General features: G+C 43.8%; 1 protein-coding gene across 8 annotated transcripts in view; it reads left to right on the forward strand.

Annotated features, from left to right (window-relative positions):
* Positions 1-15,481, forward strand: part of CPEB1 (cytoplasmic polyadenylation element binding protein 1) — a 90,514-nt gene that overhangs the window by 53,442 nt on the left and 21,591 nt on the right. For 4 of the 8 annotated variants that reach the window (XM_055326567.1, XM_055326564.1, XM_055326559.1 and 1 more), the window contains exon 3: positions 10,232-10,423. In XM_055326567.1, coding sequence (XP_055182542.1) covers positions 10,270-10,423 — 154 coding nt within the window. In that variant the 5' untranslated portion in view covers positions 10,232-10,269. The remainder of the gene's footprint in view (positions 1-10,231; positions 10,424-15,481) is intronic. The other 4 variants (XM_055326566.1, XM_055326560.1, XM_055326562.1 and 1 more) reach the window with 1 other exon arrangement.

Below are 15,481 nucleotides of genomic sequence, written 5' to 3' on the forward strand. Positions count from 1 at the left end.
CTGTGGACCATCACTAATCAGTGAAGCAGAATCCTGCAGGAGGGTGGCATTTGCCTTTAGGGACCATTTATAGGCCATTGGAAGAAAAAAAGATCAAACAAAAACCTGATGTATGGGAGATTTTTAAAAACATGGTCTGGGAGAACCATGAACAAGGTAGCCGCAATCTTAAAACGTTGGTTTGTATACATCCTATTGATTTAAAAACAAACAAGGATGCTTGGGTGGCTCAGCAGTTGAGCATCTGCCTTCAACTCGGTATGATCTTGGAATGCCTGGATTGAGTCCCACATCGGGCTCCCTGCATGGAGCCGGCTTCTCCCTCTGCCTATGTCTGTCTGCTTGTCTCCCTTCCTCCCTGCCTCATGAATAAATAAAATCTTTAAAAAACAAACCAATATACCCACAGTGAGATACCTGTTCACACCGATTAAGATGGTCATTGTTAAAACAGTAAAAAGTAGTATGTGGGTGTGGAGAATTTGGAACACTTGTGCATCATAGAATAAAACTAGTGCTGCCAGTATGTAAAGCTGTATGGTGGTTCCCAAAAATATTAAATGTAGAATTACCATCAGAGGTGTGTATATGTGTGTATATATAAGGGAATTGAACCCATATTTGTACAATGGTATTCACAGCTGTACTTTTCACGGTAGGCAACATGTGGAAATAACCCAAATGGCCATTGACAGTTGAGTGGATAAACAAAATGTATATACATACCATGGAATATTATTCAGCCTTAAAAAGGAAGTATATTTTGATACATGCTACAACATGGATGAACCTGAAACATCCTACAAAGTAAAAAAAAAAAAAAGTTGGACGCAAAGGATCAATAATATAGGATTCTGTTTCTCTGAATTACCTAAAGTAATAGAGAATTCATAGAGACAAAGTGGGTTACCAGGGACTGAGGATGGGGCTTGTAGGGTTAGCGTTGAATAGGTACAGAGTTTCAATTTGAGGTGAAAAAGTTCTGGCAATACATAATAGTGCTGGTAGGTGCACAAAAATGCAAATATACTTAATGCCTCTGAATTGTATACCTAAAAATGGCCAGAACGGTAAAATTTTATTTATAGTTTATTATCACAGTGAAAAATATTTTAAAAATACATCTTGCATATTTAATTTGATATCTAAATAATCATCATAAGTAAAATAGCCAGTGGAATAAAAATAGATGTATTAAATACCTATTATCTATTTAAAAATACATAAACCCATTCTTGAACATTAGGACACTTTTTCATTGTTCCTTTTTATTCCTCATATTTCTAGTCTGCTTCTCCTGTGGAATTTTATCCTAATGTATTTTACACTTATGAGTCTTTTGTCGATCATAGGTTATTCTTTGTAACAAAAACAGTACATAAATTGAAATTTTAAATTATTTTCTGTGACTAAAAGGCTATAAGTATCCTGGATTGCTGTAGCTTTGGTTTGCTAGGACAGTTGAATAAGACAGTCTAAATGTTACAAATTTTCATGAAATTTTCTTTAATGATTGTTTATTGGAAATGCTTCTTAATGAGATAGATGAGACATTTAAAAAACCCATTAATTTTAGAAGACTCACTTATTGCTGGAATGGCTCAGAGTTTTCAGCACCAAATATATTCCTATTTTTTGCTTTTTTATAGATCTGTGCTCTGAGTAAACTTATTCACATAAATAAAAAGATGGGAAATGAAGGAGTTATTAGAGCAGTGTCTTTTAGTTTGAACTCCTCAAATTCTCTGCAAAAAATCAGACATCTGTCATTATTTTTAGTCTTGTACTTGCTGACAGTTCCATTCACTCCATATTTGTGACAAAGGAGGAACTGGAAACCGTCTAATTTGTGAAAAGACTTGTTACCTAAGTCATCAGTTATTGAATTTCTCAGTTTTTTGAAAGTATACCAAGAGTGCTTTATGAAGGTCTTAGATAACTAGTATGTCTGTCATTCTTTGACTTAGAGACCTTGTTTACCTCCATTTACCTAAAGGGTCGAGAAAATTAATTTAAAAATACACCTTTGCCACTACAGTATCTTAAAACACTTTACCTTACACTTGCTTTAAGTATGTATTGTCAGTACTTGGGTCTATAGATTCTAACATGCTGTGCTTTTTTTTTTTTCATGCTGTGCTTAATAGAAAATGTCAACCATAAAATCTAATGAAGTCCGTTCTTGTTGTCAAACCACTGAGTTCAGTCAGACTTACCTTTTGTCAGAAGTCTTGCTTGATTTTCCCCAACATTCTACTGTGAATGTTTTCCAACATAGAGAAAAGCTGAATGAATTATGAAGTGAATACCCATCATACCTACCACCCAGATTCTGCAGTTGACACTTTGTAAGTTTGTCTTACCACATACCTATTTATCTGTCTCCTTAACCATTTATCACTTCATTTTACTTTCACCATACATTTCAAAGTAAGTTGCAGACATGGATATTATTCACCCCTAAATACTTCAGTATGCATATCATTAATGTTCAGTATTTGTTTACAATTTTTTGAGGTAAAATTTCTACATAGTGAAATATAAAAATCCTGTATGGATCACTAGATGCATCCTGACAAATGCACACACCCAACTCTAGGTCCCATCAAAATGTATATTGCCATCCTCTCAAAAGGTCCCTCCTGCCTCTTCCTAGTTAGCTCTCTCCACTCTCCTCCTCTGCCTCCCCCAGAAGTAACCACCAGATTTCTTTTCACCATATATTGGTTTTGCCTGCTCTAGAACTTCAAATAAGAGTATGTAGATATGATTCCATTTATGTAAAGTTTCTTTCAATGTAATTATTTTAAGATTCCTCCATGTTGCATCTATTAGTTTATTCCTTTTGGCTGCTGGGTCATATTCCAGTTGATACATCAGCCACATTTTATTCCTCTGTTGATGGTCATATGAGCTGTCCCCGGGTTTTGGTGATTATGAATAAAGCTGTCACCATTCGAGCACAGACCTTTTTGTAAATCCATGCTTTCATTCCTCTTGGTTGAATACCTAGGAGTGGAATTTCTGGGTCATAGAATAACGTTATGCCTAGTTGATAAGTGTGCAGACCTTTTTCAGAAGTGATTGTACTGCATCTAATAATGCACGGAAGTTCTGATCTGCAACATTAACTAAATGTTGACAAAATGTGGAACTAGTCTTTCTAATTTTATCTGTCTGGTGGGTGTGTAGTAGTTCCCTGTGGTCCAATTTGCATTTCTTTGACTAATGATGTTGAGCACTTTTTCAAGTGCTGTTTGACCAGTTATTTGTCTTTGTGAAATGCCTTTTCAGTATTTTGTGCCCTTTTGAAAAACACTTTTTTCTTTTACTTTTGAGTTAATATTTCCTATATACTCTACGTACTAGCCATTTATCAGATATGGTTGTGGATATTTTCTCTCATTTTGTAGCTCGTCCAATTATTTTCTCAATGGTGTCTTGATGAGCAGAAGTTTTTAACTTCGATAAGCTCAGTTTATCAAGTTTTTTTTTTTTTAAGGATTTTATTTAGAGAGTGCACAGGCATGCCCATATGTGCAGAGGAGCAGAGCAGAGGGATAAGAAGCAGACTGCCTGCTGAGCAGGGAGCCTCCATCCCAGGACCCTGACCTCATGACCTGAGCCAAAGGCAGATGCTTCCAGGCTCCTCCCAAAGCTTTTTTTCTTTCCTTCCCTTTCCCTTTCCCTTTTTTTTAAAGATTTATTCAGAGAGAGTGCGAGAGAGGAAGAGACACAGGCAGAGGGAGAAGCAGACATCATACAGAGAGCCTGATGTGGGACTTGATCCAGGGTCTCCAGGATCATCCCCCGGGCTGCAGGCGGCGCTAAACCGCTGCGCCACCGGGGCTGCCCTTTTTTTTTTTTTTTTTTTTTTTTCTAATGATCATTGCTTTCGGTATCCTCCATAGGAAACCTTTGTCTGTGCACTCCTCCCACCCCAAGTCACAAAGATAGTTTATAGTTTCTTAGAGAAGCTTTGTTTTAACTTTTTAAAGTCTCTGATCCATATTGATTTAATGCTTATATATGGTGTGAGGTACAAGGTCAAGATTTATTTTTCTCCCTGTGGATCTGTGGTGGTTCCAGAACTGTGTGTTAAAGGGGCTTTCTCCACTGAATTACTTGAAGACCAGATATATTATTGTATTATTGGGCTTGTATTGACCACGTGGATTGCTTTGGTGGATGGCTATCAACTTTTTGACAATATTTAATCTTTCAGTGTGTGAACATGGTATATGACATTTTGGAATCTCTAAACATTGTTAGTATTTAAGAAATAGGATGGAAATCACTTCTTACTATCATGGAAATAATTTGTGGAATTTAGAGATTATTAAAAGCAGTCAAGGCTAAAGCCAATTATCCCATTTTCATGGTGGGATGTAGAAAGTGAATTGGTTGTCTTTCATACCTTAATCTGTAATGTGATTTAACGTATAACTAAAATCATATGTAAGTTTTCTCTGAATGTCTTAGCCCCATGTATGTTCTCTCACCTCAACTATTGTTTCACTTATTAGCACACAGATTAAGAATAAATTATTCCCTAGAGTGTGAACTTCTGAGGAGTTGTCATTAATTCAAGCTTAACCTTTAATGTTTGATGAATAGTGTAAGAGTAAGTTAATAAGTAAGCCAGGACCTGAAGATTGGCTTTGATCTGAGAGGCCAGTGGGAGCAGTTGAAGGTACTTGTTCAGTGGAGCGAACATCATGAAGAAAGTGGTGTTGAGTAAGAATGGGGTGAATTGCCTGGAAGACACAATCTGGGGTAGAAAAACCCTTTTAAACTTGTGCTACTCAGAGTGTGGCCAGCATACCAGGACTGTTGACATCTTTTGAGAGTTAAAATTGCAAGTTCTGGGCTTGACCCAGACCCACTAAATCTGAATCAGTGTTTCAGAAAGATTCCCTAGTCATTCGTTTGCCCCTTAAAGTTTGAGGAGGACTACTCTGGAGAAGCTTGCAGTTCCCCTGGCTTATGAGTGATTAAGGGCCATAGTTCAAACAGAGGAGTTTAAATGATCTTGACACATGGCTGACTTTTTGCATGTTTGTACTTTATCTTTAAGTTACTAAAATGGATTTTCAAAATCATCATTTTGGTTTTCTGGATTTTTGGGTGAGAAAATTGTCTTTCAAACAGTCATTTTAGAAATACATTCTTAGAAATGCTACATTATAGGCTTGTTAAAACCTTAAGAACCATAAATCATTGACTTAAGTAGACTCGTCTGACTATAAAGTTAGTCATTTGAAAGAATGTAATGGGGACAAACAATCCAATGTCCTATCTCTGCTATTCCCGAGGACTATAATTTGGGAGTGAAGCTGAGATTTTATAAAAGAGCTTGTGTGGTTGCTAAACAAACTATAATAGTGTGCTGCTTTCAGGTCAAAAGAAGGAAAAGAAAGAGGACAGATTTTATTTTGCATTGTTATAATTGTACAGTAACTAAAGGAAAATCCATTAGCAGCCTGCTAACTTCACACATTAGCTGTTCTTATTTTTCTGTGTTCCTTTACCAAAATTTCCATCAGCATACAGAATTTTCACATTGTTCTACTCATGGTATTAGATGCACCTTTGCTTATGTCATTTAACATGGTTTCCTCGTCTCCAGCTCCTCCTCCAGCCATCCCTTCTCTTTCTCCTCTTCCTCTTATCCCTGGCCTCTCTGGCTTCCCTAACTCTGATGTCTGGTTCATCCCAGACCCTTTAGCACATTGTTTCCTGTTTAAGAGTTCAGACATTCCTTGTTGCTTGACTGAGTGTCAGTTTGAAGTTCCAACCTCTCTTCTCCCTTGGTTTGGCTCCTGCAAATACACCTTGCTTACCTTCTTCCCTGTCACCTCCTCAAAATTATGTCTCCTTTTTCCTAGAATCAGCTTGTGATCTTTTCTCTGAAGCCAATTCAGTTGTCCAATGGGCCTCCTAACTTCTTGCAGTCACCATCTGCCTTGTACTATGGTGCCTGCCTTCATGGTTTCACAAGTGAGGGCCTCCCAGCACTGTTCTTGTCTAACTTCCTGTACTTGCCAGATGCTCAGAAATGGTGGCTACAGTGGACCCTAAGAAGTTTTGTGCTAAGTTCCGCTGGCAGAGAAGTCCTGAGAGGACAGACAGGTTCTTAACGAAGATGGAGAAGCTGACGAAGCCACTCCAAGGTCTGGAGCCAGGGTCCCTGGTTCACCTCTGCATCTTGAGTCTGCCAAGGGATGCTGTATTTTAGATTATTGCAAACTTTGAACTTTGGGTCAGTTTATTTATTCCCTTATTAGTTGGCTGCTAAGAAATTTGGGAGATTAACCGTAAATAATATAACTGACATTTCAAAGGGAAATTATTTTAAAATTTTGAACCAAAGTAAAAACAATTTTTTTGAACCAAGTTAAACTTAAATCAGAAGCTTTATGTAAGTATGGATAAAGGAAACTTGTAGAAAAAAGCATTTAAGCTGAGAGACATTGTTCAATAGGTTGCCTTAGAATGAGAATTTTCACTTCATCTTGCACTGGTTACCAGTATTTAAAGTACTTCAGAGTGCCTAGTTGGCGCTTGGCAAAAAATTTTGAATAGCCTTTAGTAAAAATGGGCAGACTCCTGTCCAGCATCTACTGTGAGCTTGAGAAGCAGAGAAAAGCTTTTGCTTTTTGCCTCTTACTTCATGTAAGAGCCTGTGTTGACAGTATTTTTCAAACTGTCTTTCAATACAGAGGAAAGAGATGGAGCAGAATGGGTGAGTCTGGAGAGATGGGATCAGGCGGTCATTGGAAAGGAGGCATTTTGAGTAAAATGTTTCTGGAGGGGCACCTGGCTGGTACAGTTGGTATAGTGTGTGACTTTTGATCTCGGGGTCGTGAGTTCAAGCTTCACATTGGGTATAGGGATGCCTTAAAGAAAAAAGTCTGAGTAAAATGTTTCTGAACACAACTGGCCATGCTTAGAGTGATCATGCCTACCAGTTCACCTACAATCTCTGCTTGCTGTCCTTTTTAATTGAAGTATCCTTAACATACACTGTGATGTTAGTTTCAGGTGTACAGCCTAGTGATTCCACAGTTTTGTATGTTAGTGCTCAGCACAGTAAGCAGTGTCAGTGTCTAACCCCTACTACTTTACTAGTATCGTTGAGTATCCTATGCTGTACTCTTCATCTCCAACTTATTTTAAAACTGGAAGTTCATCCTGGTGTGATTATTAAAATTTACCCCCTTTCTCAGAAATGCCTTGGTTTGGACGATAAATTATATGGTCACCTTACTGAAGATACTGATAAAATACTACGTCAGACAGTGTACCAGACACTTTATGTGATCCTGATGAAAAGATACTCAGAGATGCTAAGTAACTTGGCCAAAATCACACAGTGGCAGACCTGGTGAGCAAAAGCAAGATCCATCAGACTTTTATTTATTTATTTATTTTTATATAAGTATTTTTATTTTAATTTATTCAGAGAGAGAGAGACTGAGAGGCAGAGACACAGGCAGAGGGAGAAGCGGGCTCCATGCAGGGAGCCTGACGCGGGACTCGAATCCTGGGTCTCCAGGATCAGACCCCGGGCTGCAGGCAGCGCTAAACTGCCGCGCTACTGGGGGTGCCCTATCAGACTTTTAAAGCTATTCAATTTTTCCCAGTCTGCTACATTAAGCATTTTGGGCTTAATGGGTTTGGGCTCCATTGATTTTTTTTTTTTTTTTTTTTGATCTAGTGAAGGAATCCTGCAGTGGTAAGTGAAAGCCTTTTTCTGGAGGAAATGGTAGAATGGAAATTGTCTGGATAAGGCCAGGGGTGATGCTTCTAGCAGGGATGCTGGGCAGGAAGGTCGGATTGTGTTTAGATTCTGGAGCATCCAGATGTGTGTAGCCGTCATTGTCCTTAATGAGCCCTGCTGCCCGGGCCTGGGTCTGTTAGCTCAGGGTGTGAAGGTTGTGGAAGTTGTATAGATAGTATCGCTCAGACTTCTATGTGCATAGATATCAACTGGGAATCTTGTTAAAATGTAGATCAATTCCATAGGTTTTAGGGAGGGGGCTGAGATTCTGTGTTTATAACAAGTTTCTGGTGGTACTGATAGTGTTGGTCTGTCACACGAGACTTTGGGCAGCAGTGTAGTTGGTGATTAAATTCTCTTTGCCAGGGGGCATGGGGGTAGTCACGGACACAAATACTCTCATTTTAGAGGTTGGGGGGCAGTAGCTTCTAGGCATAGGAGGCCTCACCCTGAGGTGGAAGGGACTATATGGATAGCTGGTTTATGGGACATGGGTACTTAAATGTGGATCGTCTTAAAGGTAGCATCACATTTTTGTAATTAGTACATAAAAGTTATTTTTAAAGTATATCCTTAGTTTGTGTGAAGGGTGAACATAGAGAAGCAGGAGGGAGTGTTCTGGGGTGAGGACAACAGCATGGTGCAGTGGTGAGAGGGCTTTAACAAACAGGGAGCAAGCAGAGTATCTACAGCCAGACAGGAATAACGTGGATGGATGACACAGCAGCAAAGCTCTTTAAAAAAAAAAGAGAGAGAGAGAAAAGAAAAATGGAAAAAACCACCTCCAAGGGGAGGAGTCCCTGCTATGGACTGGCCACTTTTCCCCTCTCTGCTCTGAGTGCCTAAGGACGTAAGGGTAGACAGTGCAGGTGGCTCTGTCTGGCTTCTCTTTTGGCTAACAGCATAATCCCTGCACCGCCCATCTGGGACTCTGTCGGATGGTCCCAGGTGGGCCTGGTGCCTGTATCTGGTTACTACTCATGTAGCATGGGAGGACACTCAAGGCGAGGTGCTACCAGCCTGGTCTGGGTGCCAGCGGCCTGTCTGCTGAGGCTGGGATTTTTGCTCTACCCTCTTTTTTTGGTGGGGAAGCCTTGTGACTACAGGTCATGATGGAAAGGGACTGATATAGGCGAGCATATTGGCAAAGAGCAAATGGCGGAGGTTCTGGAATCTCTGGGCAGAGCTGGACTTTGTGGCCGGAGCTGTGAGTGGCACAGAAGCAGGGCCTTGGTCCTGGGCAGCACCCTGAGTGAGACATCAGTGAGCCTCCCAGCTGGCCAGTGTAGCTCTGAATGCTCGGAAGGCCAGGGAAGGGTGTCAGCAGGGCCAGGTAGTAGGAGCCCCTGAACACTGGACACCCAGAATGCTGGGACTGCTTCTCTCCTTTCCACGTCTCTGAAACTGTTAGTGTGGCCCCAGTCTGTCCCTGTGGGTGCAGGAGTGAAGGGGAGCTGGACCTAACCTGTGTGTGCTCCTGACTTGTGCCCATCCTGTTGGGGTGCAGAATTGTCCTGGCCAGGGCACAGCTTATGCCGCATGTGGGTTATGGGACACACCTGAGCAGCCCAGTGACTCCCTTCCCTCTGCCAAAGCTGACCCCTTTTCTCTGTGATGAACTGTTGTAGACAAGCCTGTAGCACCAGGTGGTGGTCCCCAGGGTCCAGGTGGGCAGTGTTTTCCTGAAGGTTATCCCATTCCTCAGTGGTAAACACTGCTGTGTCAGGGTGCTGCTTAGGGGCCACTTGGAGCACATAGATTTTTGCTAGCAGGATTGTGAAGCTTTGCATTGGGCTGCAAAACCAGGGCTTGAGCAAGCAGCTGGAGAGAGTCCAGGACTAGAGTGTTTTTGGGTTTGGGGGTGGAGAGCACAGGGAGGGGAAGGGAGGGGCAGGAGGGCAGAGCTACACGAGCAGGCAGTCGGCTGCTTTGGCTTTGCTGTCAGCAGAGAGGACTTCAGTCGTGCCCGAGGGCCGCTTGGCCACCATTGCTGGAGACCGGAGGGCGCTGCCTCAGAACCCTGACTTACCGGCACTGCACCCGGACTGTTCCAAGTAGCTGTTGTGCTATCTTTTCCCGGGGAGGCAAGTCTCCTCCCTGTCGTCCCCTCCTGCTCCTCCCCCATTCTGTGAGGGATGATGCCGCTCTCTATTGCACGGCTCAGCCGGCTGATGTCACTGGCAGCGGGAAGCATCAGCAGCCTGATCACATGCTGGCCCAGTCTGTAATGCAGACGGGATAGGGGTGTGTTTGTGGGGAGGGGGGCTGTATGGCAACTGCTTTTGCTCTAACGCCCCCAAAAGTGCAGAGGCAGCGGCCGCAGCATCCAGCCAGCTTGGATGTCTGCTCCTTGGGCTTGGGGAAACTATTATTAATAATATTTATTGTTGATAATACTGGGGAAAACAGCCCTTAACTCTGAGGTTTCTGCTGTCCTCCTGTCCAAAGCAGACTTCCAGGACTCTGAAGAAACAGTTGCAAGCAGGATGCTTTTCCCCACCTCTGCGCAAGATTCTTCCCGGGGCCTCCCAGATGCAAATGACTTGTGCCTTGGCCTGCAGTCCCTCAGTCTCACAGGCTGCGACCGACCCTGGAGCACCCAGGACTCGGATTCCTCAGCCCAGAGCAGCACACACTCGGGTGAGTGCCAGAAAATGAGTTGGCTGGGGGAGGGGGGTGTATGGGGTGGTGAGCGAAGACATCCACAGCAACAGTTGTTCTTTTCCCCTTTGCATCACTCCCCCCCCACCCCAATACAACATGGAGCTGTTTTGCAAGAGATGGAAATGCTGGCTGTGAGTGTGGCAGGACAGATGGTTGCTTGTAAAGGCAGGCATGGCTTTTCCACTTACCCTGATAAATTCCCTGGAGTTATTAGTCTGCACCTGGGGTAGCCCTGAGAAGGGTCCCCAAGGTGACAGTCTTAATGCAGAAAAGATCCAGCTAACCTCCTCGAGCCCAGGCCTGTCTTGGAGATGATGAAGCAAAACACTTTTAGGTGGGGGAGGGGACCAGAGGGGCTGATCCCTGGATGTCCAGATTCTGTTTCTCAGTGGTTTTTAAAACTAGGGACCTGTATACGAGGATAGGTGGTCCCTGAATTATGGCAGGGGAATAATTTTAACCTCAGGTGAGGCTGGGTGGCACTAGGATATTGGAATTGACTTACCATCTGGGTGAGAGTCTTGATCCTGGAAAGAGATAGGCAGGGTCAGTGGGGTGGAGTAAGTCTAAGCTGCGGAGCCTTTGTTTTTCTTTGTGTGAAGGGCAACCAAATATATGGAGGAGGAAGAGCCACTCCCCTTTAGGACCCTGGACCCCTTATTGCGTTGAGAGGATTTGATGGGGACAGATTGAAGGGGCTTCTGGGCAACCCCTTGAGCTGCTTCTGGCAAGACCTTCCCAGTGCCCGTTCATTACCTTCTTGTGGTACACAGGGGACGGTTGACCAGACCAAGTCTTGGAGTATTCAGCAAGAAATGAACTTAGGAAATATGATAGGTAACTTAAAATCCATGTATTTTGCTTTATATAAATTGTGTCTTAATAAAAAGAGTACTAGCAGCAGATACTTTAGGAAGATGGAAAGGTAGTGGGGGTGGGGCAGCCATTTGCTGTTGGTGCTGATCCTGGGATTCACTGAGCCTGCTGTCCTTCCCTCGCCTCCCCCACTCCAGAAACTGGCAGTCATCGCAGCAAGGTACTGTCTTGTTGATTTCTCGGGCCTACACCCTATTTGGCACAGGTTTTTTTTTTTTTTTTAAAGAATGCTTTGCAGAGCCTGGGACTGTTGTGTCTGCTGGCATTTTAATGGCCAGTTGTTTCAGCAAAATCCCATTTGAGGGTAGGGGGTTGGATTTTTTTTTTTTTTTTTTTTTTTTTTTTTTTTTTTTAATTTGAGGATGGGAAAGAGCTTTGCCCTAAATAACTAACTCTGGGTCAAGGTAGAGTTTCTTGAAGTACTGGCCTTCAGTTGAGTCAGTTTTATCCAGAAAGGTTGGTAACTGCCCTGTTCCTCTGGGCAAGTAAGTGTGGTATCCTGTGCCTGGAGATCATGGCTATGAGGCCGTGGTCTCTGCTTTTATGTGGTACTCTGAAGTCGACCCAGTTGGCCTATGAAGCTGACCTTGCTCTCACTCCTACTGTATCTGAGCAGAAGACAGAAGAGCTCACAGAGGAGGTGGGCATCTGTCTGTGGTGATCCATGTTTGACTAAGGCACTGTCTTTCACTGATACCAGCTTGGGGCGTGGCCCTGCCTTGTCTCTGGTCTGTCTTAACTACAGGGGTCCTTCTGAAAAGTATTACAGCACATAAAATTGCAGGAGGACCCAATTTGGGCCTTGGAAAACATGGCCTGAAAGCTACTGTGAAATTGGGCTGTAAAAAATAGGATGGACCTGGCCGTAATTTCTCTGGCTTCCATACTACCTGAATGTCCTGTGCTTACAGCTACTTGTCTCCAGAATAGGGATGGATTTATTTCTTGACCTTTCATCTCAGGCACTTTATTGATAAATATTACATGATTTTGTGGATAAGGGAGGGACTTCAGTATGTGGCCCTAGCATTCATAGGGACCAGAGGGTTGCCCCAGTGGTATGATCTGGCTATGGGCAGGGCTGGTGTGACTGTGTCTTTCTTTCTGAGGCTTAAGGACACACGCATCCCTAACACATCGTGATGTTCTTGAATTTTGAAGCTTTGGTGATGGCCACCGCTCTTCTTTCTCTGAGCTCTGGGCCTTCTTGGAAAGCCCACATGAGGGTACTGCCTACTGGAGTAGGATGTAGCCCTCCCACCAGCCAGCTGCAGTGCCAGATCGGGCACCCTTGCCAGCAATGCGGGAACATGCAGCCCACATTCCAGTGCCTACACTGCCTTCCCATCTGAAGACCAACTAGCTCACTTTATTCAGGGAGGGAGGAGGTATTTCAACAGCTCTGGACAATCTGGGAGTTATCCTTGCATACAGCATGGTACTGGGCTGTCTCTGTGGAGCACAGCCCATTCCTTGGGCTCTGTGTGGTGATATATTGCCCCACGCAGCTATGGCTTCACATTTGACCATCTCCTGCCACTGTTAAGTATTTAGCAATGTTGGGGGCAAGGTTGGAGATAGCAGGGCCCTTGACTGAAAATCCTGGCTAAATTTATCCAACAAGCATTGAATCCTGGCTATGAGCCAAATACTAGGTTAGACGCTAGAGGTACATTGGTGAATAAAATCCCATGACTATGAAGGGAAAATAGGTGAGAAAGGTATACCAAATGCAACATAATAGTTGCTACAGTGGGTGCTTCCATTTTCTCCCCTAAGGATTTGATGTGTGTGTGTGTGTGTGTGTGTGTGTCTGTGTGTCTGTGTGTGTGTAGGGACAATCTTTCATTGGGTTCTCAGCATGAGGCTGGTACATGGAGACCTTTCTCAAGGGGCTTGGGTCTTTCTGCTACATGGGTTCCATTGGCCTCAGAGACCTGCATGAAGACCCTGAAGTGGAATCTGGGTTTGAGATTTGTGCATGCAAGGCCAGCGTTGGTTGGGATATGGCACTTCGTGGAGTCCCTCCCTCTAGGCTATGCCTACCTTGTGGCCTCACCTCTTGATGGGAGGGGAGCCCTTTGGGAAAAATGAATGTTAGAGGTGGCTTTTTCCCTGAGACCCCAGTGTCCAGCACTACCTTTGTCTTCCTGGCGGTGTCTTAAGTCCTGTAATGGAAGAGCAAGACTCTGAAAGCTGTCCTCAATACCTCAGGATGGGGGATAGAGTGACTAATAACCACTATCCAGCTGCTTCCTATGCAAAGTCCATCATGTGATTTTAATGCTTGCAGAGTCCTGTGAAGCAGGTATGGGCATTACTTCTATTGTAAAGATGAGGAGGTAGGCTCACAGAGGTTGTGAAATACCAGAAATCACAAAGCTGTCAGGATTCTACCCAGGTCTCTTTGGTTCCAAAACTCTTAAGCTTTCTGTTACATCTGTGTTTCTGTAAGCAGAACTCTAACATGTTGGACAAGAACTCTTCTGTTAAAGTACCTCCACGCACAGCCCTGGGGCTATCCGGCCAAAGATAGTGAGTTCTCTTGCTGAGACCCGTCAGGGCCAGGTTGTGCAGTGGACAGTTCTGACTCCTCTCCACATGAGTCTCTGCTCATCAGCACCAGCTAATGGCTGTCTTCCTGACTCCCCCCAGGGACTCTGGCATGCAGCATTACTCAGCAGGAATGGGGTGCCCTAGAATCTACTTTGGGGAGCCTGGAAACAGGGACTCCTAATGAATGCCTTGTACCAAAGCCTAGCAGGTAGACCAGATGCTCACTCAGTGTGAGGATGCCAGAGACCATGTCTTGTTTTCTCTTTACAAGTCCCTCAGAGATTAACCTGTCGATCTTCTCTGGTTTCTGCCCACCTGCTGACCAGTCAGGTTATGAATGGTACGTTCCCCATGCTGTGTTACTTACAAGGTCCCTGTTGGTGGGCATGCAGGATCAGCCTGGGATGAGAGGGGAGCCCTCGGTACTTTGCTTCTGCCACTGCAGTCCTTCCAAACAGCCTTTCTGAGGTGACGTTCAGAACAGAGTTGGACTCCTCTTCTGTAGAACATGGATTTCCTGGGCCCGACTAAGTTCTTCAAATCTAACTCAGTTATCTAGTTCATCACTATTCTATCTCCAGCATGTAGCACAGTGCCTGGCTCATGGCTTTTTATAAGGATCTTTTTTTTTTTTTAAAGATTTTATCCATTTATTCATGAGAGACACAGAAAGAAACAGAGACACAGGTGGAGAAAGAAGCAGGCTCCATGCAGGGAGCCCCATGTGGGACCTGATCCTGGGACTCCAGGATCATGCTCTGGGCCAAAGGCAGGTGCTAAACCACTGAGCAACCCAGGGATCACCAGTAAGGATCTATTGAATGAACGATGAATGCTGAGCCACTGTGGTGTTAATCCTGGGTAGTTTTGAACTGTAGAATACGGTCAAGGTCTCTCCCATTCTTCTGCCTCCCACTTGTTATGGTCAGCTGGATGGATAGATTTTTTTCAAAGATCAGTATCTCTGAACCTCCATAGCTTCTAAGGCATGAAGATGCATTTACAGAAAATTTTGTCATACACTGGAACGTGAATTCTATCACGGGGTCAGGTAGTCTGCTGAGGAATAGCTTTCAGTGCAAGAGAGGAGGGAGGGCCTGGGAAGCAGGGTGTCTCCTAGGTGACAAAGAAATGGGTAGGAGAGAGAGTGTGCTGACCTTACATGGGACTTGGGTATATCATTTCTTTAGGTAATGAAACTTGTCCAATGATCAAGATGGGAGAAAGGCTATATTTGGTACCACCTTGGACCTGTGGGATCCAGAGTCAGTAGAGGCACTGACACTCAGGAGACTGCCACTTAAGTTGGGGTATGGTGTATAGTTGCAGCATTGGAATTCTAGGCAAAGAGCAGTCTGTTGTTACACCTAGAATGAGTGCTGCCCTCCCCCTTCCTACCTCTGTGCCTTCAGATGGATTTTGAGCAAGCAGTCCAGTGCCAAGGGTTGTGATAGGAAAGGAACAGTTCTAGTATGTGGTCCTAAATCTCAGGCTAGAAATAATGACTCCTGGTCTGGGCTTTTTCCATGACTACTCCCCATAGATAGCAGGCATCTGACTGTAATGTCTTGGGCCTAGTCTCTCCCCTAACTAAGCTTAAAC

Source organism: Nyctereutes procyonoides, unplaced genomic scaffold (assembly GCF_905146905.1).
Source record: "Nyctereutes procyonoides isolate TBG_1078 unplaced genomic scaffold, NYPRO_anot_genome, whole genome shotgun sequence".
Classification (NCBI taxonomy): Eukaryota; Metazoa; Chordata; class Mammalia; order Carnivora; family Canidae; genus Nyctereutes; species Nyctereutes procyonoides.